The sequence below is a fragment of the Seriola aureovittata genome, chromosome 14, assembly GCF_021018895.1.
Source record: "Seriola aureovittata isolate HTS-2021-v1 ecotype China chromosome 14, ASM2101889v1, whole genome shotgun sequence".
Classification (NCBI taxonomy): Eukaryota; Metazoa; Chordata; class Actinopteri; order Carangiformes; family Carangidae; genus Seriola; species Seriola aureovittata.
Genome location: NC_079377.1, coordinates 9,490,842 through 9,518,676, shown reverse-complemented (window position 1 = coordinate 9,518,676; position 27,835 = coordinate 9,490,842). Strand labels below are relative to the sequence as shown.

The window sequence follows — 27,835 nt, the reverse complement described above, 5'->3', positions numbered from 1 at the left end:
AATAGGACGGTATTTTATCCCCAAAGTAACTCACATTTATTTCAGTGGCTTTACTTTGTTTTTATTTGTGGCTTGTTTAAGGCTTAAAGCCAAGAAAATCTAACGCTTTGCACTGCTCTCAATCAAATGTCACAACAGAACTTAACATAAAGAGTTAGTTTACATGTCTGGGTTCAAACATTTAATACACAGGGGGTGGACACAACATCATTAACTCCTGTAAAATACAATGTGAGGAACTACTACCACAGTGGAGCTTAAAATGTTACATTTTTGTCGACACCCTATAAGAGCGGTGTTGATTTAAATCTGGTCGTTTTGAGGCCACAGTGCTTGGATTACATTAGATTTTGAGGTGTTTCCGAGAAAAAATATAACAGGAACATCTCACTAATGTTTTACATCATAAGCTTCAAAAAGGTAATGCTGCTGCATTGAATTATATTTTACAGGTGTTTATGTTGCTGTATCCATGCCCTGTAAATACCAGTAGTTTGCTTCATCATACTTGTCATATCCAAACATGAATAAAAGCATATCTACAAGAGCAATATATCAAATGTGAATCAACTTGTAATAGGGCATCAAATACTGTGATGGTATGGAAAAAAGCTGGAAAACCAAAGTCAAGATTAATGTCAAAGTCTAGGCATCCAACTCTTAAATCATTTCTAGTGTCACTTGTCTTCCTCCTCTTTCCAACCAGTGTTCAAGTCTGCAAAAACTAAACATTCGGGAATGTGGTTGCCATCAACAGTCTCGACACGGAGTTCTAGGCATTTCTGTGTACTTTCAGGCAAGATTAAAGCCTTGATTGTGATCTATAGCCTGTAGAAGCTTCTCACGGAGTGTTTCCAGACTTGTGTATTTGGGCAGGTCCAGCAGGTTGAAGCACGTGTGGGCGACAGGTAAATAATGCTCCCCTCCACCAGTGGGCTGGATCACCAGTTTCAGGCATTTCATGCCCAAGATGGGTATGCGGTCACTTCCTGTGAGGAACACTGGAAAGGCGAGAGACATCGTGTCACTTTTACAGCTGAAAACAAAACATATGAATATATTCACATTGCCAAAGGAACAGCTTCTCTGATGTTGCATATGGACGAGCTGCACTTACAGAGGAACTGTTTTTTCTTCTCTAAAGGAAGACAGTGGAACACCTCCCAGAAGAGCCTGATGGTGTGATGGTCCGCCCAGTACTCCCCTTTGTATTCAGTACTCTGAAGAGTGGAGACAAATATAATTGTTATTGTTATTGTTATAATACTATTTCTATACTGTACTATAAGGACCAGTGTGTAGGATTTAGTGATATATCTAGTGGTGAGGTTGCAGATTGCAACCAACTTAATACTCCTGACCCACACGCCTCCCTTTTCCAAGTGTGTAGGAGAACCTGTTCCCTGTGTGTGTGTGTGTGTGTGTGTATATATATATATATATATATTATATATATATATATATATATATATATAAATATATATATATGTGATGTGATTACACACCAAGGAAACCAATTATGAGTACTATATTCCATCTATGCCAACAGAGCCCACTACACATTGGTCCTTTAAACTTATTAGGCTGACTCTGACAAAATGAGTTGCTGAGATGACATATTTCCCTTAATCAATATTTAAAACAAGACCTTTTCAAGCTCCGTCCAGTCATAGTTGGTGTTGCCAATGACCATGGCTTGCAGTTCGTTTGGCTGGAACAGCTCTAAAACTTTTCCACCGCACACTTTGTGAAAGCCTGCATAGAAGCACTCAAACAGTGGGGCCACTGACGTGTTGAAAACATAGTCAACATAGGCATTGACAAATTCCTGCCTGGAGAAAAAGGAATTCATATGAAAATAAAGTGATGTAAAGAAATATGTTACATGTAAAATGCAATTGGAAGAAAGCAATAACACCAGATTTCTGACAGCATATAATACAGAGGATGATTCTACTATTGATATTTTCAGGATGAGTTAAAACAATTTACTGGTTAAAGGTTTGGAACATTTAAGCAGAAAAACATCTGAGTCTTAAAAGGAATAGTTTGACATTTTGGAAAAAGCCCAGATTTCTGAAAACATATTTTTACAGTTAACTCTTTATTCTTAATGAATTAAACAAACAACACAGAATGTTTTAATCAGCTATCCCCCTACCCAAACCTCCGTCTTTATGCTAAACGAACTAGCTACATTTTAACCATAAAGCCATCAGAATGGTATCAATTTTCCAATCTAACTGTTGGCAGGAAAGTGAATGCATTTATTTGCAAAAATGTAAAACTATTCCTCTTAAGCATCTGTTCATGGTTAATAGGACAGGTGAGAAAATTTTACCTGTTTGATGTATTGACATTGATGTCTTCGCCGTTCTGTACTAGTTCCAAAACCTCTGTGGCACCATAGTTTTCCTCTGTGATCTGAAAAAAAACAAAGACACTGTTTAGATTTTGTTTATATGATTTGCACATAGCACAACTGTTTATTTGAAGCTGTATGCACCACAGAGACTGTTGACTGCTGTTACTGCAATTATCTTACTGTGAAATTCAAGCAGAACGTTTCCTCAAGGTCATCCTCCGTGTAGTCCAGCAACTGCTGCAGACTCCTGCTTTTACAAGAGATACATTTATCAGTTTTTTTTATAGACAATGTTGAACGCTTTTGGGTCAACTCTCTCTCTGGTAATACACTGTAATTGCAACTTTAAAAGATCCGATTTTAGACGCGGCAAGGAAAACACCAAGGTAAACAGACGTTCATAAACATGTTAAAAGGAAACCTCAGATGACTGTTCCTTGATCTGACCTTCCCACATCTGGCATTAGCTCTTTCAGGTCGTCTAGCGTTGGCTTCCTCTTCAGAAGTTTCTTGTAAAGGGCCACGGGGAAGTTGAGCTCCACTATGGTGAGATTGTAGATGGCCAGACCACAGATGACCCCAATGAGGTTGAACAAGTCAATGTCCTCAAAGGTCTGCAAGGGACAGTCATTGAGTGTCAAAGATTTTACGGAGGGCAGTTTCTCCTAAGTTAAATTCAGACGGTGGCTAGTTTACTGCAAAGATATGGCATTTACATGAGCCAATTCATGTTATGACCGCTTCGTTGTCCCCATTATTGAGGGCGCTTTAGAGCGCACTTAAAAACATTCCTAGTGATGTTTCAGCAGCGTGAGAATTCACAGGTGAATTATTACAGTAAGTACCTTGTTTGAAAACCAGATGAGCCTGGACTCCTCGTGGTAACGAAACATGCCGTATTTGGGATCCAACAGCTCTTTCATGATCAGGAGGAAGAACTCCTTTCTCACACCTCCTGCATCGACCGCCTCTTCTCCCACAAAGATCACCTGTCATGGTCACAAACATAAGCACAACAGCAGTACTTTTCATGTCTTCGCCTAAATGGCACCACAGATTTGTAAATATAACAACACTTTAAGCTACATAATATTTGATGAACCTGGCCATCCGTATTGAGCTGTATTAAATCACTACAATTTTTTTAAGTTGGAAGGCTCCGTAGAGCTAAGGCGAACTGCAGAGTCACAGAGTAAATGTCACACCTCACATACCAATTTTAATTCTAGCAGCTTTTACCTTGAGCGGTTTCTTGTAGTCAACATTCTTAGACTTCCTGAGGACTTCCATGGTGTCGCCAACAATATTTTCCCTCCGGACGATGAGGATGAGGCACGGGTTGACAGATTCCACTGCCGGCAGGAACATGGAGCTGAAGTTCTGCATCTGCGCCTGGTCCACTGCCATCTATCAGCGCATGGAGGGAATGATGAATGATGAGAACGCTATATGTTTTCGAAGACACAATGATTTGACAGCACTAGATTAAGCTCTTTTACGCAGGGTGAAACCAGTCGAAAGGAAGAAGAAAAGTAGCTCATGATGAAAGAAACCCAGAGTAAGTGATTTACTGCACATTACCTGCATCTGTATCACAGCATCAGTTTGAAGCAGAGTGGTCTTCGCTTGGGCATCAAATACAAAGGGATACCTGCACAGAGTCACCACACCGTCATGACCCTGAGGATACAGAGGCATAAACGAATGGATCATACCGATGCCTAAATATAGACAAATGTAATCAAGTGAATCATGGAGCAGGAACTCACCAGTGGGTACATCTGCCTCTGAATCCATGTGACGTAGTCATTTCTGATGTCTATCAGGTCATCCAACTCATGGATGTAGAATTTATCATACTGAATGATGTGTCCTGCTCTGTCACTCACCTGAAGCAGCAGCAAAATGGATGTAAACAACTGTCTGTCAAGGTATCGCATGATTTACTGTGTGAATTTGACATGTGAAAGCAGCTGTAACACAAACTCTGGATTGGAATTTTGTTCATTTCTCACCGTGTGCAGGATCTCCAGGAGTCGCAGGGACGTGTCCAGGAAACAGGTGAAAATTCTCTGCTCTACTGAAGGAATGCCCATCTTGTGCATTTGAAGCAGATACACCACCACCTCCTTGTACACCTCAACCAGCCACTGGAAGACGGGGGGCTCAAACGTAGACCACCAGTTTCCTGACGCAAACACAAAAAAGTGAAATGAAAAAAGGCTGTTTCTTTTTTTTAAAGATGAAAAGCATAAACTTTACAGACTGTTGCATTGTGTTTGGCGTAAAGCATAAAAAAAAAAAAACATCATCTTCATCCTACCTAGAACCTTCAGTGCAGCCTCTTTCAGGCTGAGGAGTGATTTGGCAAATGGGATGGCAATGGTCACATAATTATTTCGGTCACTGAAGAGAGGGCATTCTGGGAGAGTGAGGTAGAGTCTCAGGGCTTCAATGTCTGGAGGAGAGCTGCTCAGTCTGGGAATGAGGTTCTTTTCCAGACTTGCAGCAATCTGAGGGAGACAGAAGAAAGTATACAGGTCTGTTATGCTTTAATGTAACAATTCCTTTATTGATGCAACTCCTAACTCGAGTGGTGGTGGTGGGGCAAAGTGTAACAATAACATATTCAGGTGGGGTAGGATGCTAAAGGTGGCAGAGGATGGAGCTGGAGCTGGACTCAAGACAAGATGTCTTGATATCAGACAAGGTGAGCTCATAAAGTTGCTACTAAAAGTCATTGCAGCAGTCTGGACTGAAAGGACATATGCACTAACACTAACTGTATATACAGTATTAGAATACAATAAAAAAAATAAAAATAATACAATATTACACAATTCGAAGATTTTTGTAATTTACAGAAATGTGAAGAGTTTACTGTACTACAGCATTACAGAATGAACTCTGCTGTCAAAACATAATACAGGATTTTATTAAAGCTTCAATAATCAATATTTCTGTATTAACAATAAAAAAAAAACTCACTATGTGTAATGCGAAAGGTTTCATTCATAGTGACAAAACCACAAAGAATTATCACCTGTTCCCCAAAGCTCTATGATGCATGTTTCAAGTTTTGGTTTTATGCCCCACAACTTTACTGTTTTAGTTCACTGCCAAGCCTCTCATCAGCATGGTTTCCAGATGTAGCAGGCAGCTGTTTTCAAAGAAAAACCCTCTCATAAACCTACTGTACACTACATGCCCAACATGAAAGGGCAGACAGACATGGTAAGCATATGTTGTAAAGCCCCTCAGTTAAAGCATCATGCAGCAATTCTAGAAAGTTTAGAAAAAAAAGTGCAGACAGTCCTGAAAGTGTTACAAACACACACAAAAAGAACCACCACTAAATCAAAATTATATGAGTATCTTACAAAAAAAAGACTGCGATGAATTCTGGTACAGAAACAGAAGCCAAACATTCTCTTTCCAAAAATTGTGTGGAAATCTTTTTTGGGGAGTTTCCAGAAAAATACTTCCTTATCAAAGCCAATGAGACACAGGGCAACAAATTCAAGATGGTGGGCAATGTGCCCTACAATGGGCGTTGTGGCATAAAATGTGTCTTGGAATATTCATTAAGAAGTTTCTGAATCTACACCTGAAGTAAACACTGTGATCCATCCATTATGATACTACTTTTTTCTACCCACAGGTACAATACATACTGCCACTGCAACAATAGTAACAATATTAGTACAATTTTATTTAAATGTTGAAGTACACTAGTGGTGAAACAGCAATGGAATACATGGATATGTTGCACCAACACTGACCTGCTGAGCTATCTCAGGGTGATCTTGTTGAATGACTCTGTGAAAGAGGATGCGAGCCATGTTCATATCAACCCCTGAACATTTGCTGCTGGTACTGTAGTGATCTGGATGACTGTGTGACAGAAACAGACATCGCACATGAAACCATGCAGGTTGCATTCCAAGTATTTAGGTCACCAAATAAACCAACGCTGCTTACATACAAGAGGGGAACTGAGTATTAGAAACACATCTTATTATAAACACAACATCACTGACTACAGCTTCAAACCAGTTGGAGATGAATCAGCGTCTCCCTGACAGTCTCAACAAAAACTAGGTCTGATACTTGTAGGTTATTAATGAATTAATGAATTAAAGAATTAATTAATGAATTAATTAAAGAATTGATTAATACGTTGTAAGTCGTGTGTAACGACAAAGGATCAAATCAGTGAAGAAAATGCCTTGGATTTCACAATAATGAAAACAAACATATTAGTAATGAAATAAGACTTTTGGACCAGACTGCAGATAAAAATAGACTTCATTTGAAATGTGATTACCTCATTGAGAGAAAAGATCCATTGAGGCAGCTTGCTGAGGAGAACACGAGGTCAATCTCACTGAGGGAATCATAAAAGTCAAGTAATTAGTGTGACTACTTTTCAAAAGCAAATCTCTATAAAGAACCGACAGAATCATGACTTTTCCAGTTGCAAAATATATGTCTGTGATGAACTAAAACTAGCAACAACATCCATAAGGTGTGGTCAGCCATGGTTCTTGTGAGGAGAATACTTTACTTGGAGATTTCCAGCGGGAGTCTTCCTGGTGAATGGTTCAACCATTTTAGTATGATATCCTCATTAAAGGTGCAAATCCTTCTGTGAGGATCTTGTATCCTCACATCATCTATGTTCTGGAGGTTCTACAAAAAGAAAAACAAGACCAACGTGGATCGTTTTTGTGAAGCAGTCTGCCTGATTTATTCAGCCATGTTGATTTGAAAATTCTCTGATTATGGTTACTGTATGTTAAGAGGTTGAATTTACTTCAAATCTGTGAGAAACCTCAAAATATGAGAAGTCCCTTTATTCCTGAAAACTTACAGTGGCAGTGCAATAGTGAGCAAAACTCTGATCTCCTCCAGCATAAATCCTCTTGACACAACAGCTCTGCTCCGAGTCTGCAACGTATTGGAATGAAAGCAAGAAATAAATGTATGGATGAATTTTCTATGGGTTTTGTCTTTTATTCTGTTTTATCTTGTCCTGAGAAATCCCATGATGCAGCTTTATTTACTGTCTCACCTGTATCCGCAGGAGAATTGGAGGCTACCCAGGGACCTTTGACGGGGGCGGGGCTTTTCCTGTTGCAAGTGGAGCGTGTACCAAGTTGCCCGTTACCACCAAGCCCAAAGGAGTCCATCTTCCCACAGGAAGGTGTGAAAGCCAAAGTGTGCTGCCTTATGATTGCACAACAATTTGAAAAAGTTCTTAAAAAAAAAACTTCAATAAAATTCAATTACACCCAGTTTAACTTTTATAGTGATTATCTAAAATTACATTATGTACACATAACAATCATATAGTCACGTTTGAGATAAAATGTGAAAAAATACAGATTTTACCTTCCACATGAAATCTGTGTAACTACATTTCCCATGAGCTCAAACACTTTCCTAGGGTTGATTTCATGGTTTGTAGAGTTATGTCCCAGTTGTCCGTATCCTCCTGCTCCAAATGTAAACACACCTCCTTCCTGTAAAATCAGCAGCACCAGTTATGTTGACCTTCAGGACAAGAGTTAGCCATGGACTTTTTAAATAAATAAAACTTCACGACTATAACAAGCCACAGGTTAAGCTGTCCTTCTGTCCCCAGATATAAGCAATTAAGCTGGTCAATAAAATGTAATCAGAACAATTTGAAATGATGGTCAAACCTACCAAAATAAGGCCCAAGCAGTAAAAACCATCGGTTCACCACAACAAATAACACCCCACTTTGATTCAAAGTATCCCCAGTTTTAAATCAAGGTCTTCCACACACAACACTGCAGGTGGTTTAATTAACCACAAAAGTATATAACTTAACTTGGTCAGTGCTGCTGTGTGATCTTCTCCACAGGAGATGTAAATCACTCTCTGCGATCTAAGGGACTTCAGCAGGGCTGGGAAATATCGATCTGAAAAAAACATCCTGACAATTAGTCTGACTTTGGGGCTTGAATGCTCAAAAGTACTTTTACTAGCACTAGTTTCGACCACCCACCATTGGTGTCATTGAGACCCAGCTGACCAAACTTGTTGCGACCCCAACCAAACACCGCTCCTGAGAGAGTGAGGGCAAAGCTGTGAGCACCACCTGCTGATATCTGAGCAAAAGGAATGCCCTGAAGAGACTGAATGATTTGGGGTGTGGAAATGCTTTGTCCATTAATTCCCAGCCCAAGTTGTCCATATCGATTCTGGCCCCAGGAGAAGACCTGGCCCCCTGTGCAAACAAAACAGATATAATGTCTGAACATGCTGGAAACATAATAAGTTGAATAAATAAATGTGCATTGTGTAGGTGGAAACCACCCTCACCTCTTGAAAGTGCATGGGAGTGCCAATACCCACAGGCTACCTGAGTGATTTGTACGTCTGACAAACTCTTGATGTTTCTGGCATTTTACAGGCAGAGAGAAATTTGCATTTTGAAAGAAATGAACATGTTAAATAAATTCCAAATTTTAAATTGTTTGCAACAGAATTTAATTATGAAAGTCACATTGACATTTAGATAACAGTATGCTGATAGTTTTATCTGTTTTAATTACATTTGTCTGACATAGGGAAGAATAAGCAAATAGTGTGAAATTAGTTGCTGAATTTACCTAGGCACACGAACACATTCTTCAAAGTTATTTAGGCCGAGCTGTCCATCTGAGCCAAGACCCCATGAAAAAATCTGCCCTTTGTCATTCAGGGCGAGTGTGTGGGACTCTCCACATGACACCACCACTATGTTTTGTGCATCCAGAGCCACAACCTGTTCTAATAGAAGATAGAAACAAATGTTTGTGTGAGGAATGATTTTACCAGCTGTTATCATAAAACACAATTAAATAGTAATAATGGTGATAATAATAATAACAATCCTACTACTACTACTACTACTAATACTAATAATAATAATAATAACAATACTACTACTAATAATAATAATAATAATAATGACCAACCTGGTTTCTTTCTGGACTTCTCATGTCCCAGCTGCCCTAGGTCATTGCAGCCACAGGTGTATACTGTCCCATCCTCCAGCAGGAAGGTTGTGTGTCTCCGGCCACACCCCACATCACACACTTGCTTCCCGTGAAAGAATTCACATTTTCGTGGCTCAACCACAATCTCATCATCAATCCCACCCAAGCCCAGCTGTCCGTAGGAAGCATTTCCCCAGCACAGCATTGTAGCACTCCTCTTTGGCTATACACGCCAGCAGGATCCCCGTCTCTATGAAGACCAGAGAGACACCGCGGCTAATGGAACCTGACAGAGCTCATTCAGACATCCAGTTTGAGTTGCAAGATTCACTTCATCTGGTATCACCTAGCAATGTAGCCAAATAATGCTATGGCTAAATAAAATAATCGCTAGATACAATAGACGCGTACGTGTGGTTAGCTTAAATAATGTCTTTAGGATATAATGATATATACTAACACCAGTCCAACGAGGTCGTAGCTGGCCAGGTAACATGTCAACACATTAGCCAAGTAAGCTACAGTTAGATTAACGGTGCTAGATGAGTAACGTTCACAGAAATCATCTAATATCACCACTTCCGCTTTGGGCGACTGGAATTCCAAATTAAAACACATGTCTAAACGCGTTTAAACAAAAGTTTTGCTAATATTTCTTATCTAACCATAGTTAACCAACAGACTAAGAGCTCACAATAAGGACCGCTATAGTAAAAAAAAGAACTGTCATGTTTTTTTCTGAGATTTATATGAATATGCTTTCAATATTCAAAGCGGAAGTTTTATTCTTGTTCTCACTGGGGGACCGCGGACAGAATTCCTCTTTACGATCCTTCATCATGATCACAAGCGAGACAGATCATTCTTGACTGATACAACTTGACCAAGTTTATTTGACATTTCTTAACGTTGCAGTATTACAAATAGCAATGACAGTAAATGATTTAAGGAGAGAGTTTTTAGTAAAAGCGTTCGACACGTGGTGACATTGGTGTAGCATGGCTTTTCTCCAACATTGCTGTAATTTTAGCAGGCTAACGTAAGTCAGGGCTTAATGTAGCTAAGAGTTAATTTTGTAAGGTGACTGCATAGCTAAGCAACGCAAATTAAGATGTGTCATTCCTTTACGTTTTGCGTAAGCAGTTAAAAGTTACAGCCAGGACTAAGTCATCTACCGTTATAACGGTAAAGCCAGATAGCAAATCTTACCAAACCCGCCAGATCTGACAGCGTTACTGTTTTCCAGTGTATTGCTCACTAGCTGGTCCGACCTTTAAAAGCGCACATACCAGCGCATTTTCAGTTTTTAATGTCAAAAGCTAACCACCATCTGCTTGCAATACCCAATCCCTCTACTCCAGTGTTCTGTCAACAACTGCTGTACGGTGATGCCGAGAAACCACTCAAGCTAGCTGTATTAGACTTTGAATTTCCGGTTTGTCCTTTAGCAACGCCACTCTTATACAGAAGCAGAGCAGTAAGGCGTACAAGAAAATTCATCTATACACTCCACTTTCACTATATACTGAAAGCAATATCGGGGTTATCTGAAAATCTTACTTAAAAAGATGTACTGTGAATGTAGTGTACAGTAAATACAAACGCTGTGATCTTTAATTTGAAGATACGCTCACTAAACCGGAAGTGCTACTGCTTTACTTTACGCTTTACTAAATGACGGTGAAGAAATGTCGCGAAGCGTCCAAAATGTTCTAGATGGAGCGCACGCGCGCATGCGTCTCTCTGCAGTTAACTATGTACACACTCTGTGTGTACAAACATCACACACACACACACACACACACACACACACACACACACACACACACACACACACACACACACACACACATTCTGGTGGGAGTGATTGGCAAGAGTGTATCATACTCCTGCCACAATATGAGTAGGTGAAAAAGGTAATTCACACCCTAAAATGGAAATACGATAAGAAAAAAAAAGACAAGTCAAAGCCTTATGTTTAGAAGTACTATAGAAAAATTGCAGTACTCTGTATTCTGAAAATATGGCCTTGGAAAATTTTACACTATCATACAATATATTGTTAGTTTGTTTCTACCTATACATTTGCATGTGAGTAGCATTTTATGTTGTAGCAGGTGGAGAAATACTAAAATACTTTTTACATGGGTGGGTAGTTTATAACAATGTGATGTAGTCTATTTTATAGACTTATTATCTTTTTACAAGAAAATCCTAATTTGCATAGAAACTAATGGAGCAAAAAAAGTATCATATTCCCTCTTTAAGGTAGTGGAGTAGCAGTATAAAGTGACGTATATCGTTAAAGTATAGTAAAACACAAGTAACTCAAAACTTTACTCAAGTACTTACATTTACTTACATTAATAATTACATTCAGCCCCTGGCGCTTCTTAACATGTGTCATTAAAATTTGAATGGTGTCAATTTGATGAATACATTTATTTAAAAAAAGAAAGAAAAAACAGACTTGGTTATACTGTGTGTGTATAACCAAAAATATACATAGTCCTTTTAAGAATAAGAATGATTATTAAATTCTGTCTATGAGAACCTTTTTGTTCCAAATGACAATGCACTTTCAAAGTATATTAAGTAAGTGTAAATGGATATTCAAATGAACAGGTGGTGGTTCATTTCTTTTTCCAAGTAATTATCAATGCTGCATCATAGCTCATTGGCCAGGTGCAACTTCTATAATTGTTATTTACAGGTAACAATCAAGAGATACAATCTAAACTGGAAACTACGTTAACACTTGCACAACAATCGCCAATTGACGCAGCCATTTGTGTAACACCACATTTGTCTCATGATTAACATCTTTCAGCTGTAAGAATGGGTGCTACTCGAAAATGCAGTATATCCTGTGGTGCTGGTTCTTCATGGGTGTTTTTTCTTGTGACTTACGTACTGTGGTGTGATGTCTCAGGGCAGGAGGAACTTATTTGGTGCACTTTAAGTTACGAATCTTTGTACAAGCAGGACAGAGCCAGGAGGAACAAACATGTTTCACTTGCTGGGAGTAAGTAAAAACATCTTTATTTATTTATTTAATATTTTAGCTGAGGGTAAACATTTGTTAACAAATCAAAGTTTTTGTCTGGGACTGTTATTGACTGTGTTTTTTTAATGCTCAGATCGTTGGTGGCCTTCTTTTCATCATAATGTGCTTTTCAAAAGGACTTAAAGAGGTGAGAAAACATTTACAGTGAGATTTTCTGTTTTAAAATGTAATTTGGATAAAGAATGAGACATAACTCAACATAAGAATACAGATACAAACAGAGACTGCACTGCATCTGCTAGAGGAAGCGACCAATGAGAGGAAGTAGGAAAGAAAGTGTGATTTTATGAAATTATTATTATCTTTGACAGGGAAATAAAACTAGAAAATCACAGCTGCTTGAGTCCGCTGCCAACAACAAGATGGTAAGTAATTATCAATTAAATACTGTCATTTTCTATAATGATTGAGTTGAGTTAAATATCTGATATTCATCTCTGTAACAGAAGGATCTGAGTGAAGAGGATGTGCATTTACTGGCCAGGATCCTCTCAGTTGGATTGGTGGATGCAGATCCGAACTACCTCCACCATCTTAAAGGCTACAGAGACTTGCGTGGTGGTTGATCTCCACTACAACAACAAAAAAGAAAAATCAGCCCTGTTACAGTAACTAGTGGACATAGAAGCACAGCTGTTCTTGGAGATCTCAATGGACTTGTGACGACACCAAATCAAGGCTGTTCGGCATTATGTTTTGGATTAACAGAAGTCAAGCTACTCTTACAACCCCTCCAGATGTTCCATGAAAAATTCAAAATATGCACTTTATTGTGGTCAATAATGACATTGGTTATGAATTAGGAATAATCTCTCCTTTGTATAGAGGGGAACTCAATTGCACTTAATGTGAAAATGATAATATTGATGGTGGATCCTGTCAGCTTCACAAACTATAATTTAAAAGCTGCAAATATGTGGAAGGAAGAGCATCTGTCAGGTTCTACTCTGCATATTCTTTTTAAATCGGCTTTAAAAAACGGCATAAAATATAAATATAGTCACAGGAGGATTTCTGCTGTTGTGAGTGACACTTGCTTTAGGCCTGCTTTGATGTTTAAATTGCATTATTCAGGCGTTTTGCAATGTTAAATACCGCTTTGTTGAGCTCTAAATTTGAACTGTAATATTTGCATCAGAGCAGAAAGTAATAATCCTCTTTAAATTGAGACAATGTGACTTTTTCTACTGTGGCTACATTAGTGGAACAATGCAACTTAAGCGATAAACTACTGCTTAGCCTTTAGTTAAAGGCCTTTAGCTAAGCAGTAGTAGAAGTGGAGAAGAATCATGTAGCCAGTGAAGTAAATCAATAATGTGTAATATACATCATTTTATTGTTAAGATTTGCAAACATTAGCCACCTTATGGTGCTGGTTATACTGGACCAACAAAGGTTGTTGCAGGCAAAATGCCACAGTGTAATGGACTGAACAATGGTGCGTTGTATTGCTCATACATTCCACTTTTTATTTTTAAGAGGGAAAACGTGATATTTCTTCTCTCAAAAGAGTCTTTTGTCTTGTCTGGATCACTGTACTTGACCATTTTCATTTGAGAGTCACTGTTTGTTTGCTGTCGTTTTGTTCATGTCCTTACCTAGAATAAAGGAGGCAGCAGAAGAAAAGAGAAACAGACAGAGAGAGAGAGAGAGAGAGAGAGAGAGAGAGAGAGAGAGAGAGAGATTAGAGGCAAGTTGACTTGAATTCAGTTGTTTGTCTCCTGTGGTATATGTTTGTTAAAGTCATTTACTCCACACATGGCTGTTGAGCGTGTCCCCCAGCAGGTAGAACAAGGTCACCGCAGACATGTTAAAAAAGAAGAAGCCCGCCAGACCAGCGGTGCTGAAGTGGCCCAGGAGAGGATACACCCAAATCCCAACTGACAAGAACACCCATATAATCCTGCAGAACATGTTTAAAGAGAGAGAGAGGGAGAGAGAGAGAAAGAAAGAAAGAAAGAAAGAAAGAGGGGAAAAACAATTCTCAGCACCACTGTATCTGTCAGATCATCTTGTACTGTCTTGTCTAAAAGATCTAGTATGTCTCATGCAAATATTCACTGGCACACAGTTTCCACCCATTGGCACTGATGACACTGATTATTTTAACCCAAAAACACTTAGCATAATAAAGAAATCTCATCCCTAACATACAGTATTTTTGTTGTTTGTACCATCACACACATGAGGATCAGTGTCACAGTATGTGAGCCCCAATGATAAGAGGTTCAAAGCTGTTACCCTGAAGCTGTTTGCAGTGAACTGTTACACACTGGATGAGTCTAAACTAGCTACGCTAAGAATATAGACACACTGCTGTACTTTTAGCCACATTCAAATATATTAAAGATTCAGTCAGATACGGATGGTAAACATTAAATCAAGAAGGATGTGATTGTTTTAAAATTCTGTGATATTTGTATGTTAACTTAATGCCATTAATGTTTGGAAATTGTTATCATGTATATGCTGACTCATCACTTACCAAAATAAGTAAGCCAAGCCCACAACTCCTAATGCTGCCAGGGCATGTTTAGTCTGTGGGTAGATGTGAGGCTGCACCAGCACTTCTCCAAGTAAAACAGGCAGGACAAATGTGTGCTGAGAAAACAGTGAAGATAACTCATTATGTGTGATGTGTTATTTAAATTTGTACACAACATTCTTTACACAGATAAAAAAAAAAATTAAAGTTTACAGACCATAGCATGGTTTATCCAGGGAGGGAAGAAGGTGTCAATAGTAGCTGGGTAGACTAACTCTCTGTCATAGGCAAAGATTGTCCAGAAAAGTAGAACAACAAACTAAACAAAATGCAGAGAGCAGAGATTTTAATTTACAGCAAAAAATGATTTTAATGATAAAGAATGTAGAATTTTCCAAAATGTGTGTCTCACCATGCCCACAGGGAAGGCAAAGACAGAGAAGAGGAGGTCTTTACATCTGCTCAGAATAGTATCTGACTTTTTCCCAGCTTGTAGATCATTCAGAGCTGCCAGTCCAAAGAATGACATTTGCAATAACTGAAATATAAGGCACATTTTTGTTTTCCGTGATCCCTTTTTCTTCTTTTTCTTTTTTTTTATCTGCAATATTTATTATTGTATACTAATGCACTGTAATAGATAGATAATAGAGGTAATGTACTCACCAAATTCAAAAATGTTAGGTACTTCCAAGGTCCTCCATAAACAAAGATTCCTGGTGGTAACTTCTCTCCATCCTTAGCAGCGAGACACTTAACAACAAAAGCATACCAGCTGAATGCTGTGATGTGGTACACTCTCCCCAGGGTTGAAGTCATTCTAACGTAAGCGTATACTGATCCTCAACAAACAACAAAATGAATTAAAGACTGGGAAAAATACTATTAAATAGTGAAAAGTGTGTCTTTTCCCTTTAGACTCGAGGCACTCAACGCAGTGGAGGGACCTTTAAAGATTAGTGTAATTCAGCACAAGCTTATCAAGACATTTGCAAGCAGTGGAGGCAAAACGACACTTTAACCCCACAAGAGGTCCACTGTTTCTTATGATGCAAACGACTCCTTCTTTCATAACCGACACACAGTAGCATGTGACTGGTGGCAATTTCAGTCACAGTGAGAGCTTAATCGGTTTCAGTGGGTTTCAGTGTTTTGCAAGAGAAGCCCCACAAAGTAAGTAAATCAGTTTAAGTAAACGAATCAGGATCACTACATAAAGACACTAGAAGTGATTATGACAGGCTACAAGGTGGCTCTGAGGTTTCTTTGAGCGACACTAAAATCCATGTCAGCATCAGGTATGTTGTTTAGCCGTTGTGCATGACCTTTGACCTTTGACCTTCCTGTGGAGGGGAAACGAAACATATTGACACAAAGGATATGTCCGATGGCATAATTGCATGAGGGCTGGGATCATTTCTTTTTTTTTATTGTTATGAAATAAACAAAAAATGATTCAATCCTTCAACACTGCAATTATTTTCCACATGGTGATCATTAATGGGGCTGCACGGTGGTGCAGTGGTTAGCGCTGTCGCCTCACAGCAAGAAGGTTCCGGGTTCGAGTCCCGGCTCGGCCGTGGGATCTTTCTGTGTGGAGTTTGCATGTTCTCCCCGTGCAAGTGTGGGTTCTCTCCGGGTACTCCGGCTTCCTCCCACAGTCCAAAGACATGCAAAATGGGGACTAGGCTAATCGGATACTCTAAATTGACCATAGGTGTGGCTGTGAGTGTGAATGGTTGTCTGTCTCTATGTGTTTACCCTGCGATGGACTGGCGACCTGTCCAGGGCGTACCCCGCCTCTCGCCCGAAAAGATGCTGGGACAGGCTCCAGCCCCCCCGCGACCCTACTAGAGGATAAGCGGTAGAAAATGAATGAATGAATGAATGATCATTAATGTTTACGTTAATGCATGTTTTGGCCTGAGGGTGGTGATGGAGGAAAGTGGTGAGACACTCATGAGATGTTGGGACAGCTTGTGTAATCTTGAGAATCACTAGTTAAATAAGTCATAATGATATAACCATGATGTGTTTCTCATGATGAAATCAAGATAGAGGTGATTCTTTAACGTGTGGTATAGTGCAAACTACGATACATGACCAAAATCTGTGTATAACATATCTGTGAACTTGCAAAAAATTACATGAAGTATAAGTTGGTCACTTTTGCAGCTGCACAGATCAACTTATTAAGCTGAAGAAGAAAAATAATTCACACTGTGCTTTCTCTGTTATGAGAAGTCAAAATGTCTGCTGTGAAAAACACCTTTTATGATATATGTAATAATAATACTTTCCTTATCTCTTTAACTGAACCAGTTTGGCTTCTATAAGTAACTTGCTTTTGCAACATCAGACACACAGGAGCCAGAAAAACTAATTTTTAAGAAACTTTATTTACAAATATAAAATGTTGCAGAAGATACGTATTATAAATCCATAATAATAAGCACAACTCTACCTACTGTTATGTAAATTCTTTGTGGTTTTAGAATTTCTTGTTTTAATGTACAGGTATGGCAAGTTTTCATTTAAATTACAGGGTCAGGCAGATGTTCAGAGACAGTTAAAGGGTTAGTTGTAGCAAATTACAAAAAAACCCATATTTTCAGATAGCTTTGGCTTTGAATGGCCAAATTTAAACACTTTAAAAGCAAGTGTTTCATATATCATCAAAATAAAAACAATTTATTTTACTGTGTATAAATACTTTGGATGATTTAGGTAATTGTGGTGAAATAATCCTTTAAATCAACCAGATGTAGCTTTTAAAAATGACATGTAACCTCAACGATTCCTATTAAACAATATTGAATAGAAAAAAGAAACCAAAAACACTACATACTGTATAGTGTGCAATAATTTACACAGTTATATTGTACATATGTTTAAGATGGTATCCTCTCAGGTTTATTTCCATTTTAAATTCAATGTATAATTCAGATTACAAAGAATTAAAGTTTCAATTTATTTACATGAAAACAATATCAGCCTTTCATGGATATGAATTTAAATATCCACCTATTTCACAAATACATGTAGGCTATGTGTAATAATCATCTTCTATTTAACATGATTGTGAAACACTATAATAAAAACTACGGTTTTCTGACTATTTTAGATCATCTATTACACTTTAACATCACATTTTGCCTGAAAACCAGCTGACATTTATGTAATGGCTGTCAATGCTTTAAAAAAAAAAAAAAAAAAGACAGGAATAATTATAGAAAAAATCTGTTGCACACATTGCACTTTACCCATGCAGTCAGTAAAACCGTATTTAAACCCACATATGTTCTCAGTCCATGTACTTCTCACTGGTAGCAACTTGGCAATTCACCCACAGTAAGAAGCCCTTTGTTGAACATAGTATGTCACTTGGACAACAGGTTTGTATTATTTTGTATTAGTTTTACCCCTTGAAGTTCATGTGTTCGGTGAGAGCATGTGTTGTTCATCATTCAAAGTTTTTACTTGAGCTCACCTTCTTCCTACACTTACTGTGCGCACTGTTTTTTCTCTTAACTTTCTTTAAATACCGGTTAAGGTGCCATCTGTGAAAGTAGCAGAGACACAAAATGATTTATCCCATAGGCAAACAAAGGTGCATTTAAATAGGTGATGGTAACAATGGTGTCTTATGTATTCATACCTCAAATCGACTGTAAACTTTCCTCTCCTTCCTCATGCTCTGGATCTTCTCCAGCAGCTTATCCCTTTCCTGTGATGACTTAGGCTGCCCTCTGCTGAGTGTCCTGATCCCTCTTTCTTTCTCCCTTTTGGCATTTTTGTCAGCTTCATCTTCTTTCTCGTCATCAGTGACAGGAGACTCCTTGGTGGCCTCGTTCCTGCTCTGGCTATTTGCAGAAATCTGCTCTAGAAGCAGCTTTGTATCGTCTCTGAGGTTGCTGCTTGAGAGCACGTTGGCTGTTGATGAGTGGTAGCGAGACTTTGGCTGCTTGGAGTGTGGTGACAGAGGAACGACTTCTTCTGTTGTGATCTCTGCCGGTTCAGAGCGGTTATTTTGCCTTACTTGGTCATTTGTTTTTTCACTTTTGACAGATTCCTGCGTAGTGCTTTTATTGATCTTATTTGTGGCCTCAGTGTCCTCTGGATTTTTCTCAACAGGGTCGGGCAATTCAGGCTCTTTGCTTACTTCACTCTGATGGTCTACTTTACTATTTTCAGCAGGCACGGGTGGCTCTGAAGGTTGGCTTTCAGAAGTCACAGATTCAGGGGTTGGCTCTGGCTCTGTTGGGGTTTTTGAGGTAGGCTCAGTTGCTCTAGAAGCTTCTGTTGATGGGAGCATTGGAATTTTGTTCGAGTCTGTTGTAATCTTGGGAAGAGAGGGTGTATCTGAGGGGCTGCACAATGTAGACATGTTGGTTTCTGTTTTTTTAGCCCCAGGGGACAAAACTGATCCAACTGAGTCAGTTAGAGGAGAAGAGCACTCTGTTTCAACAGGAGCAGGAGCGACAGATCCTGTCAGGTTAAGTTCAGAGGGAGTGGCTGTATGTGTTAATGCATCTTGTGGAGATGCATTTGTTATGGACTGGGAAACAATAGGAGAACTTCCCAGATCAGATACATTAGGTAAACCTGACTTGGGTGATGAGGGGCTAAGACTAGGTGGTGTGCTATCAGCTTTGATGTCCTTTGAGGATCTTACCTCAGATTCCTCTGCAACAGCCTTTAGAACAGAGTCATTTTCTGGTTCAGGTACACATTTTTCCAAAGGTGTAGGAGCACAAGATTTTTCAGAGTTTGTCTTTGTGGTGGACTGTAACGAGGATGTGTTTGGTTCTGCACAAGCAGCATATGCATCAGGAGAAATATCAGATTCCACATGTGCAGAGACAACTGCTGAAGGGTTCTCAGACAACATAGACTGGGAAACAGGATCTGGATGAGCTTGCTTAGACTCTGTAGATACTGTAGAAGTTTTGTCAGTTGTTTGGAGTGACTCACATGGTGAGGAGCTGACAGATTCCGGTGCTTCTGTTTCATCAGAATTTGGAGACAATATGCTGTAGGAGGGGGTGGAGCTGGAGTCTTTTGGGGTAACATTAGAAGATAAAGTCTCTTCAGGGGTGGAAAGAGGAGCAGATTTCGAGGTTGGAGGACTTGGACTGATCTGTGTACCAGAATCTGACAGAATGTGATCAGAGAAAGAGCTTTTAACTGATTGGTCACAAGAGCTCAACTCTGATCCAGTCTGCTGTTCAGGTGCAGGGGAGGAGATGCTGGTTTCTAACTGAACTGATTCAGGATTTTGGGTGTTAGAATTCAATACAGCAGATGCAGAAGATGGTGGGACCTCCACTGAACTAGGAGGGAGTGAACTGGACTCCTTTGAGGTAGAATTAAGCTTTGGGCTTTCACTTTCATCAGTACCTTGCACAAGAGAAGGAGCAGTAGCAGGGGTAGCATTTGTTGGTGTAGGTGGATGACTTGGGCTACTCTCTTTTACAGCGGGTGTTGACAGCTTTGGGTCTTCAGGAGGTTTGTTTGGAGGAGATTCTGTTTCTGCAGAAACAAGCAGAGAAGCTCCTGGTTGGCTGCTTTTCAGCTCTGTCTTCTCTGTAACAGTTGAAACTCTGGTTTCCTCCTCTTTACAACTTTGGGAGATACTGGGTTCATTTTTGACATGACTGTCATGCTTGTTGGTCTTATCACTGGCATCTAAAGACAGACTGACTGACTCACAGGCTTCTGTGGCTACTGTTTTATTTGCATCATCTGCAGTAACATTTTTTGGGGATAAACCCACAGACAGTGAAGTATTAGCCATCTTTTCTGAGTTTTCTTTCGGTTCAAGTTCCTCCTTTTTAACAGTGGTATTGGTTTTTAGCTCACTTGGTGGTTTCATCGGAGCCTTGTCTTTGCTCTTTTCAGCTTCTGCTGCCTTAGCGGCTTTGCGTTTTGCTGCCAACTCTTTGAAGAACAAGAGCCTCTTATCAGGATCATTCATATCTATATTCAATGGAGTGGTGAGCAAAGATTTATGTGGTTGTACTGGTTGATCAGTTTTGTTTTCAGAAGGCTTGGATTGGGGCATTGATGGTGAAGAATCTGTTTTCTGTGTATCTGGATCCTTTGAATTTTCTTCCTTTGATGTATCTTTATCATCTGCTTTACTGGTTTCATTGTCTGGTTTGGACGTTTCTGTGGCTGACTTTATGTAACGGCTCCATTCAAAAGGTTCTCTTGCAGGTCGCCTTTTTCCTAAAACCTGTGAAACAAAAGGTAATTTGGTCTGTTCTGCTTCGTTTGTGTCACTTTCCTCATCCTGTTGGCCTGGAGCAGTTTTGGTATCTTGAGCATGCTGCTGCTCAAGAGAGCTGAATATCAGAGAGGATCTTAACCTGGAGCTCCTTGGCACTGCAGCATTGTACTTCCTACGGAATGACTCCTCCCTTCGTAGACCGGTGGTTTTTGTTTCTTTTTGTTCTGCTTCCTCCGTCTTTTCCCCTTCAGCTGTGGACGATGATTCTGAAGGTGTTGGTGTTGTTTTAGATTCTGCTGCCACTGCAGTAGGTTCATCAGGCAATTTCTTTGACTGCTCTCGTACAGTGGTTTTCATATAATTCGGCAGGTGACTTGCCCTGGGCATCGCAGGAACCTTAAACTCTCTAACATTTGGGATTTTAGGAAATGACACATCTGTTCCTGGTGCTATTTGTTGTATGGGGTTTGAAGGCTCTTCAAAAGGGTCTGGTGCCTGAGTTGGCATCAGTGGGAGGCCTTCATCTCCTGGATTATCATATGCACTGAGGTATGAGCTAATCCTCCAGTTTCTTAGCCCTCGTTTCACTGTAGGATCCTTGCGGTCAGTGTTAGGCTCCGGGAAAAACTGCTTCTGATCAGTTGGATTTGAAGCGGTGGGAGAGGTTTGACAGGCATATGGCTGGCCTAAGCTCAGTCTTCTAGGGTGAGATGAACTGAATGGTAAATCTGCTGCAGGTAATTTCTCCGAGCCCTGGTCAAAGTCCACATTTCTGGTAGATGATAAATAGTTAAGCACAGGGTCAAAGTTATCAGACGGTTGCCTCTCTTGTGGTAAACCAGATTCAGAGTATTGATCTGCTGAATGATGGTCTTGGTTCCAGAACTTGTCATAGCCACTGTAATCTGCTTCTGGTCCTGGTCCGGACCCTGGATAGGGCTGCTGCCCCCTGTGAAACTTCCTTCCCTGGTTCTCAGGCTCTGGCATTCCCTGTTGCTGCAAGAACGGGTAAGAGAATCTACCATGAACACCTTCAGCATAACTGTGACGTTTGAAGGCAGCATTTTCCATCATGGGCTTCCTGGGGGAACCCTGATCAAAAGGCGGATCCATGTGAGATTGCTGGGAGGGAAACCTGTACATATCTGAAGGGCCATGCAGGGATCCCTGCCTTTTAAGTGGTATCATTCTCCAATCCACATCCATACGTTCATCACAGGAATGTCTAACCCGGTCATCTGGATGAACAGTTTCCAGTGATAGAAATTTCCTAGGATCTCTGTACAATGATGTTCGTTCGCTTGGGTATTGCCTCTTTTGTAAAAGGCTAAACTCTTCCATTGGAGTGGGCACATTTTCAATCATCAGTGGTTGGGACTGAGCAAACAGAATCCGAAACTCTTCATCAAAGGTTGCTACGAGCTGTCCAAGGAAAAGGTGTGCCATGCAGCGGTGGAGCTTCTCAAAAGACCACATGAAGCTGTACAAAAACATGACAAAAAGTGGGAATTAACAGAAGCACTTCATTCATTGTAAGAGTATTGCATACTCATGTCAGTTTTTTCACGCAAATACATGCAAATTGATTACATTCATTAAAAAAAATCTGAATATAAATGTATTTGTCAAATCATTGTATGGCGTGAAGTGTAGAGGTATGACTTTCTGTGACAATTTTAAATGGCCTCACCTGAAGTTTCCACTCAACACAGCCCTGCAGTCTGTCAACAAGAAGCGATCCATCATCTGACCTTTAAAGGATTTCCCTGAGCGGCAGTGATACGTGATGCCAGACACTGTTCTCACACGTAAAAACTGCAAGACACATATATATTGAACCCAAGTAGTACATCTAGCGGTGTTAGTGTTGTTGATTGCAATTCAAGCTAGGTGGCAGTATTGCATTAGCACAAACACCTTTGAGATCAGAAGATAGAAAATGGCTGCATTTCAAGTTCCCTTTTACGGTAAAATGCAGTTACTGTGATTTCTATCGATGGGAAAATCCTTTAACATTTATATTCACCATATATATCAGGGACAATACATATTAATTAACATGAATGTTATGTAAATGCACCAGATTTCTTCAAATGGCTGCATTTCAGCTCACATAAAAACAAATCTGACAGAAGAAACTCAGCATTACAAAAGACAGCATAGCATAGTGTTATAGGCATACACATGAGGCATAAAGCATACACAGTAAGCAAACATACCGTATACAGCATTTAAAGCAAATGACAAACAAGATAAAGTAACACACAAGAAAAAACATCATAAGCAATTATGATGTTATATAGCATGTAAGACTCAAGGTGCTATTAAATATCTGACTTTCTAAAAATAGGATGTGATAGATTTCTAATAGTCGGCTGGCAAGTTCTCTTTATTTGTTTTATTGGGTCACCTCTACTAACAGCTGTGGTGTACCCACAGTACTTGAGCGTTTCTTCTCAAGTTCTCCTAAAATGGATGGAGTAAGCCTGGTAAACAGTATGAGTAGCAGTGTTCTATATTTCTGCTACTGTCAACAAATACCATGAAAAGACCAAAATGGCTCTGAGTACTTTGCAACTTCCCCTTCCCTGTTTGTTTCTTTAAGCTCCAAGCCCATTCATTCCTGCCATAGATGTAAATCTTTAAAAAGAGGCTGCAAAAATACATTTCAACATTTGCAACAACTGGTCACTCTTTTTAAACTATATATTTGGTGCTGCAGTGAAAATTAACAGCGGCTACTCAGTAAACATGGGAATGTATAAAAATAAAACTACAATGCCTATGCTCATTATAATGAAGAAACACCCAATGCAGCAATGTGGCTCAATAATGTTTTCAAGAGGTTTTCTAGCTCTGCGGCACAGAGGAATAAACTATATCATGCTTTAGATACACAGACAATACTTGTTAGTTGGATCAGTTCATTGATGTATTTGATCTTTTCATGGGATTTGTTAATAAGAAAAATACAGAATATCACTATACCTTTAAGTATTTAAAACTGAATCAGCATATTTCATGTTTTTCAGCTTCTGTAGTCAAACTGTAGTCAAAGTGTAATGAATATAAAAGTAGTTAATTAAATGTTACTGCATTCATAAATGTACTTTTCTGTTTTGTTTATTGAATTTAGTGTTATAATGCAGCTTCATTAAAGTGTCTGTATCAAATTGTAATGTAATATTTTTAAGGAATATTCACTCACTTGGATGCTCTGTAGATTGACCCTGCAGTTGGACACCATGTTGACAAAGTGATGTGCATTCTGCTCGTCTAAAAGGATGTAGACAGCAACATTCCTCATGGCAGCACTGAGAATATCCGCCAAAATGTCAACATCAGTAAACATGTCCATCACTACAGCAATGACCTAAGAGGGTAAAGACACAAACAGAACCGGTTTGAAAACAAAACTGTCAGGACAGTTTGATGTTGACAATTCAAAGTCAAGTTTGGCATGAAGTATCCATTTATAAAGAAGGTGAAAGGCCGACCTGCTGAGCATTCTTGATAAGTCTTCTGGCCTGCTCCTTGATACTCGGCATGTCGGGCTCTGGAGGGTTGACCAGAGTGGTGACCTCTGTGGGCCCAATGAAGGGATGCAGCTGAGGCCAGCCAAGGTCCAAACCTGGGACATCCAGGTCAGAGTGAATCGGCCAGTAAGTGTCTGAAGAGCCATCTCCCCCAGTCTCCAGAAAATGTTGTTCAGGGTGGTGGCTCTGCTGAGGGACCTGAAGAGAGCTCTGAATATACTGAATCTCAGGTGTACACAGGAAGTCCACCACATCATCTTTTTGGAGGAACTTGTAGTATCCTTCCAAATCCTCCTCAACCAGTGCGTCAATAGCTAAGCGGTACTCTTCCCGGTAGTGAGGAGGGAGGTAGTTGGGATCCAGGGGGTTATCCCCGGCAGATGAGCACTGAGAGCGACGTGCCATACTGTTGTCTATGGAGGGTAAGGGAAAAAGAAGACGTGATAAATTTATTGTATTTTAGTATGAATACTTTCCACACCACACATCTCTTTCAACTAGAGTGCTGAACGATAATTCAACTGTATTTCAAAATCAGATACTATTGTATTAATGTTACAATATTTAATCCAATCATCTATGTCAGCTCTACAGCTATTTTACCCTAGAAGCTTTAAGTCACTGGGTTCAGCTCATCCTGGTCATATCTGCAGAATCTGCAGACAAGAGATGGAGCCATAATCACAGGGACCCTTCGGTACAATACTATAGAAGACGAATCAAACATAGCAGAGGGGAAGATGGAATCTGACCACAGGATAGATGATTATGGGTGTGGCTCCTCCCTCTGACCAAAATCCCAAAAGTCTCCATTTGCAAGTTCAAGTAAAGCGACATATATGAGAAATACCGAAAGTAAACCCCAAGGTTCAAACAAAACACATAAGAACCTAAAAACGGAATAGATCACCGACTGAACAGTTTTTTGTAACCGATTTTTAAGTCCTGGGGGTCTTACCAAGAACTGTACAAACGTCTTTCCACTAGATGACATGTCAGAAACTTTAAAAAGAGCGAAGTACTGTAAGCACAGGTCCGCGTGCGCTGTCCATATGTTAAGATCCGGGTCCTAAACTCATTATTTATCTATATAATACAGTTATGGCCTAACGTTATTTGGAGAACTCACCTCACTAATATTCACGTCGTCAATCCTCTCGTCGGTTAAACTTTAAGCCAGTCATCTTGTCTTCTTCGCCGCGTTTTCCTCCGCAATTGCGTCGTGCGTCTAGTCCAGGTGGGACTTATCGAAAGAGTTGAGTTACATTGTTTTTCCCCCCTTCACCCAGCTAAACCAGTTTATTGTCATGCTCGAGGCATGTCGGCGAGAATATTTGAGACAGAGCCCTCAGAGGAAAACTGCAGTCGACAGAATTCGCCCCGCCTCGACTGGGGCTCCACAGTTTGTTCACTTCTGCTCTTCACAGCTCTGTGTCTGTGTCCATGCTTGTCCCGAGGCAGCTGAACTCTGCACATCTGTTATCTGCCCACTGCGGCTCCAGCTGAGTAACTGCTGCTACTATGAACTGCTTTATCGTTTTATATCAGGTAATGACCGGCCCATAAACTCACCTCTCATGTTCATTAATATTTAAAGCCTTTATCATTACTCAATCTTATATTATTCATCATTTCACCCGGACATTCTCACCTGTCTTTTACAGGTATAACCCAACTTTGTTGTGAAATATCAATGCTGTGACATTCCAATGAATTAAACTGAACTATCGAGCTACTGTCATACAAAGTGAGCAAAGATCAAGAGACCAAAGTGACCACAAATGTGCCACTTCCTAATGAGGCACCTTTTAAAGGGTTTTATAAGCTGTAACTAATGGCATTATAAATTGTTAGCTAATGATTTACTCATGCTTTTTAGATCAGATTTAGATTCAGTTATTGGGCTTACATGGGACATATTCCTATATACCTTTTTGGTTAGTAAAATTACCTTAAAGAAATCTGCATACACAATGATCTAGGTGGTCAGTAAGGGCCCATTGCTGATTTTTGCAAATTAATTCAGCCCTGCTTCTAAACCTTTTGTAAATAGTGACTTATTGAACAGCATTTTATAAAAAGGGTGGCACCTAATTATATGCATTAACAAATCACACTTGAGGAATATGAATAGCAACATATAATCAAATCTAATTAGCTTAAGCTATAGGGTTTTCATTGGTAAATGTATACAACAGGCTACCTCTTAAACTCTTACATGGTCATTAAGTGAGTGACATCATAAGCCCCCTACACTATGTCCCCTTTACCTATACATCTATCTGTGCATGGGGGTATGGCTAGGCAAAAATGATAAGACCTGCATTATATTTTGTCTATTTTGATCTCAATAAAATGGCTAGAAGTGGCTAGGTAACAGAACAGTACCTACGATGGGAATGCTATCAGGCGGTCAGCCTCTAGTAAAGAGTGTAGTGTGTCATTTGTGTGGTATTAACTTAGATGCATGGATGGTAGAAATAAACGTCATCATGTGTTAACATCAAATTTCTTACTATGATGAGGATGTCAACAACAGAGGCAGTAATAACACATAATAAACAGCAGAGCATCACAAAGTTTCCAGGACAGAGCCTCAAAGCCTGAGGGAAAGGCTTTTACTGCCGACATGGTGCCAAAATTCATTCCTTCATGTCCTTTCATGGTTAATTAACAATTTCCTTGCACATTTACATTACTAGCGATATTACAGAGAGAGGCTGTGATATATCTTTACCTTGTGGGTTAGTGAGAGTGCTAATGTGGAAACCTAGCTTTGAAGTTAGAGGAAAGCCATTTAAGATCCCAAGATAGTACCTCATAGCTCATGTTTTGTCAAACCCTGAAAGGAGAGAGGTGGATAGACTTAATACAGTGTTTTTCCTTCAAGGGTTGCTCCACAGTCAGACCTAAAATAGCCTGGTCAGGATGAAATCTGATGTAACTAAAGTAAAGGAAGTGATGCAATGTAGCTGCTCAAGTGAAGACTTGAAGACAATCCCTTATTGTTCCCTCCAGGCACCACCCAAGACACACAGAGGAGAAGTTGGAATAGAAACATTAAAATGAATGCTCACTCGGATCATAGATAGTTGTTACACTACATACCATGAGCAGCATTCACCGCAGCACACTTC

The 27,835-nt window shown here is 39.6% G+C and overlaps 3 protein-coding genes and 1 long non-coding RNA gene across 4 annotated transcripts; 1 reads left to right on the top strand and 3 right to left on the bottom strand.

Annotated features, from left to right (window-relative positions):
• Positions 1–9: 9 nt before the first annotated feature.
• herc4 (HECT and RLD domain containing E3 ubiquitin protein ligase 4) lies at positions 10–10,763 on the bottom strand. The gene is made up of 24 exons (XM_056395800.1): positions 10,588–10,763; positions 9,358–9,628; positions 9,010–9,169; positions 8,720–8,796; positions 8,403–8,624; positions 8,221–8,316; positions 7,760–7,886; positions 7,440–7,594; positions 7,239–7,315; positions 6,933–7,057; positions 6,693–6,752; positions 6,148–6,259; positions 4,689–4,878; positions 4,381–4,553; positions 4,135–4,254; positions 3,947–4,045; positions 3,605–3,772; positions 3,211–3,354; positions 2,813–2,979; positions 2,546–2,612; positions 2,342–2,424; positions 1,649–1,832; positions 1,118–1,220; positions 10–1,001 (listed from the first exon to the last, which is right to left on the bottom strand). The coding sequence occupies exons 2-24, from the start codon at positions 9,581–9,583 to the stop codon at positions 793–795; spliced, it is 3,144 nt and encodes a 1,047-aa protein (XP_056251775.1). The 5' UTR covers positions 9,584–9,628; positions 10,588–10,763; the 3' UTR covers positions 10–792.
• Positions 10,764–12,284: 1,521 nt separating this feature from the next.
• On the top strand, positions 12,285–14,594 carry LOC130181494 (uncharacterized). Its single transcript, XR_008829580.1, has 4 exons — positions 12,285–12,403; positions 12,519–12,572; positions 12,757–12,810; positions 12,892–14,594. It is a non-coding gene; the product is annotated as an uncharacterized LOC130181494 (long non-coding RNA).
• On the bottom strand, positions 14,189–16,101 carry LOC130181493 (androgen-dependent TFPI-regulating protein). Its single transcript, XM_056395744.1, has 5 exons — positions 15,597–16,101; positions 15,343–15,468; positions 15,148–15,249; positions 14,931–15,046; positions 14,189–14,348 (listed from the first exon to the last, which is right to left on the bottom strand). Exons 1-5 carry the CDS (start codon positions 15,747–15,749, stop codon positions 14,189–14,191), a joined length of 657 nt encoding a protein of 218 aa, XP_056251719.1. The 5' UTR covers positions 15,750–16,101.
• Positions 16,102–17,310: 1,209 nt separating this feature from the next.
• fam83ha (family with sequence similarity 83 member Ha) lies at positions 17,311–26,160 on the bottom strand. The gene is made up of 6 exons (XM_056395654.1): positions 25,828–26,160; positions 24,660–25,111; positions 24,371–24,535; positions 22,853–22,977; positions 18,589–22,642; positions 17,311–18,490 (listed from the first exon to the last, which is right to left on the bottom strand). The coding sequence occupies exons 2-6, from the start codon at positions 25,101–25,103 to the stop codon at positions 18,479–18,481; spliced, it is 4,800 nt and encodes a 1,599-aa protein (XP_056251629.1). The 5' UTR covers positions 25,104–25,111; positions 25,828–26,160; the 3' UTR covers positions 17,311–18,478.
• Between the last annotated feature and the right edge of the window lie 1,675 nt (positions 26,161–27,835).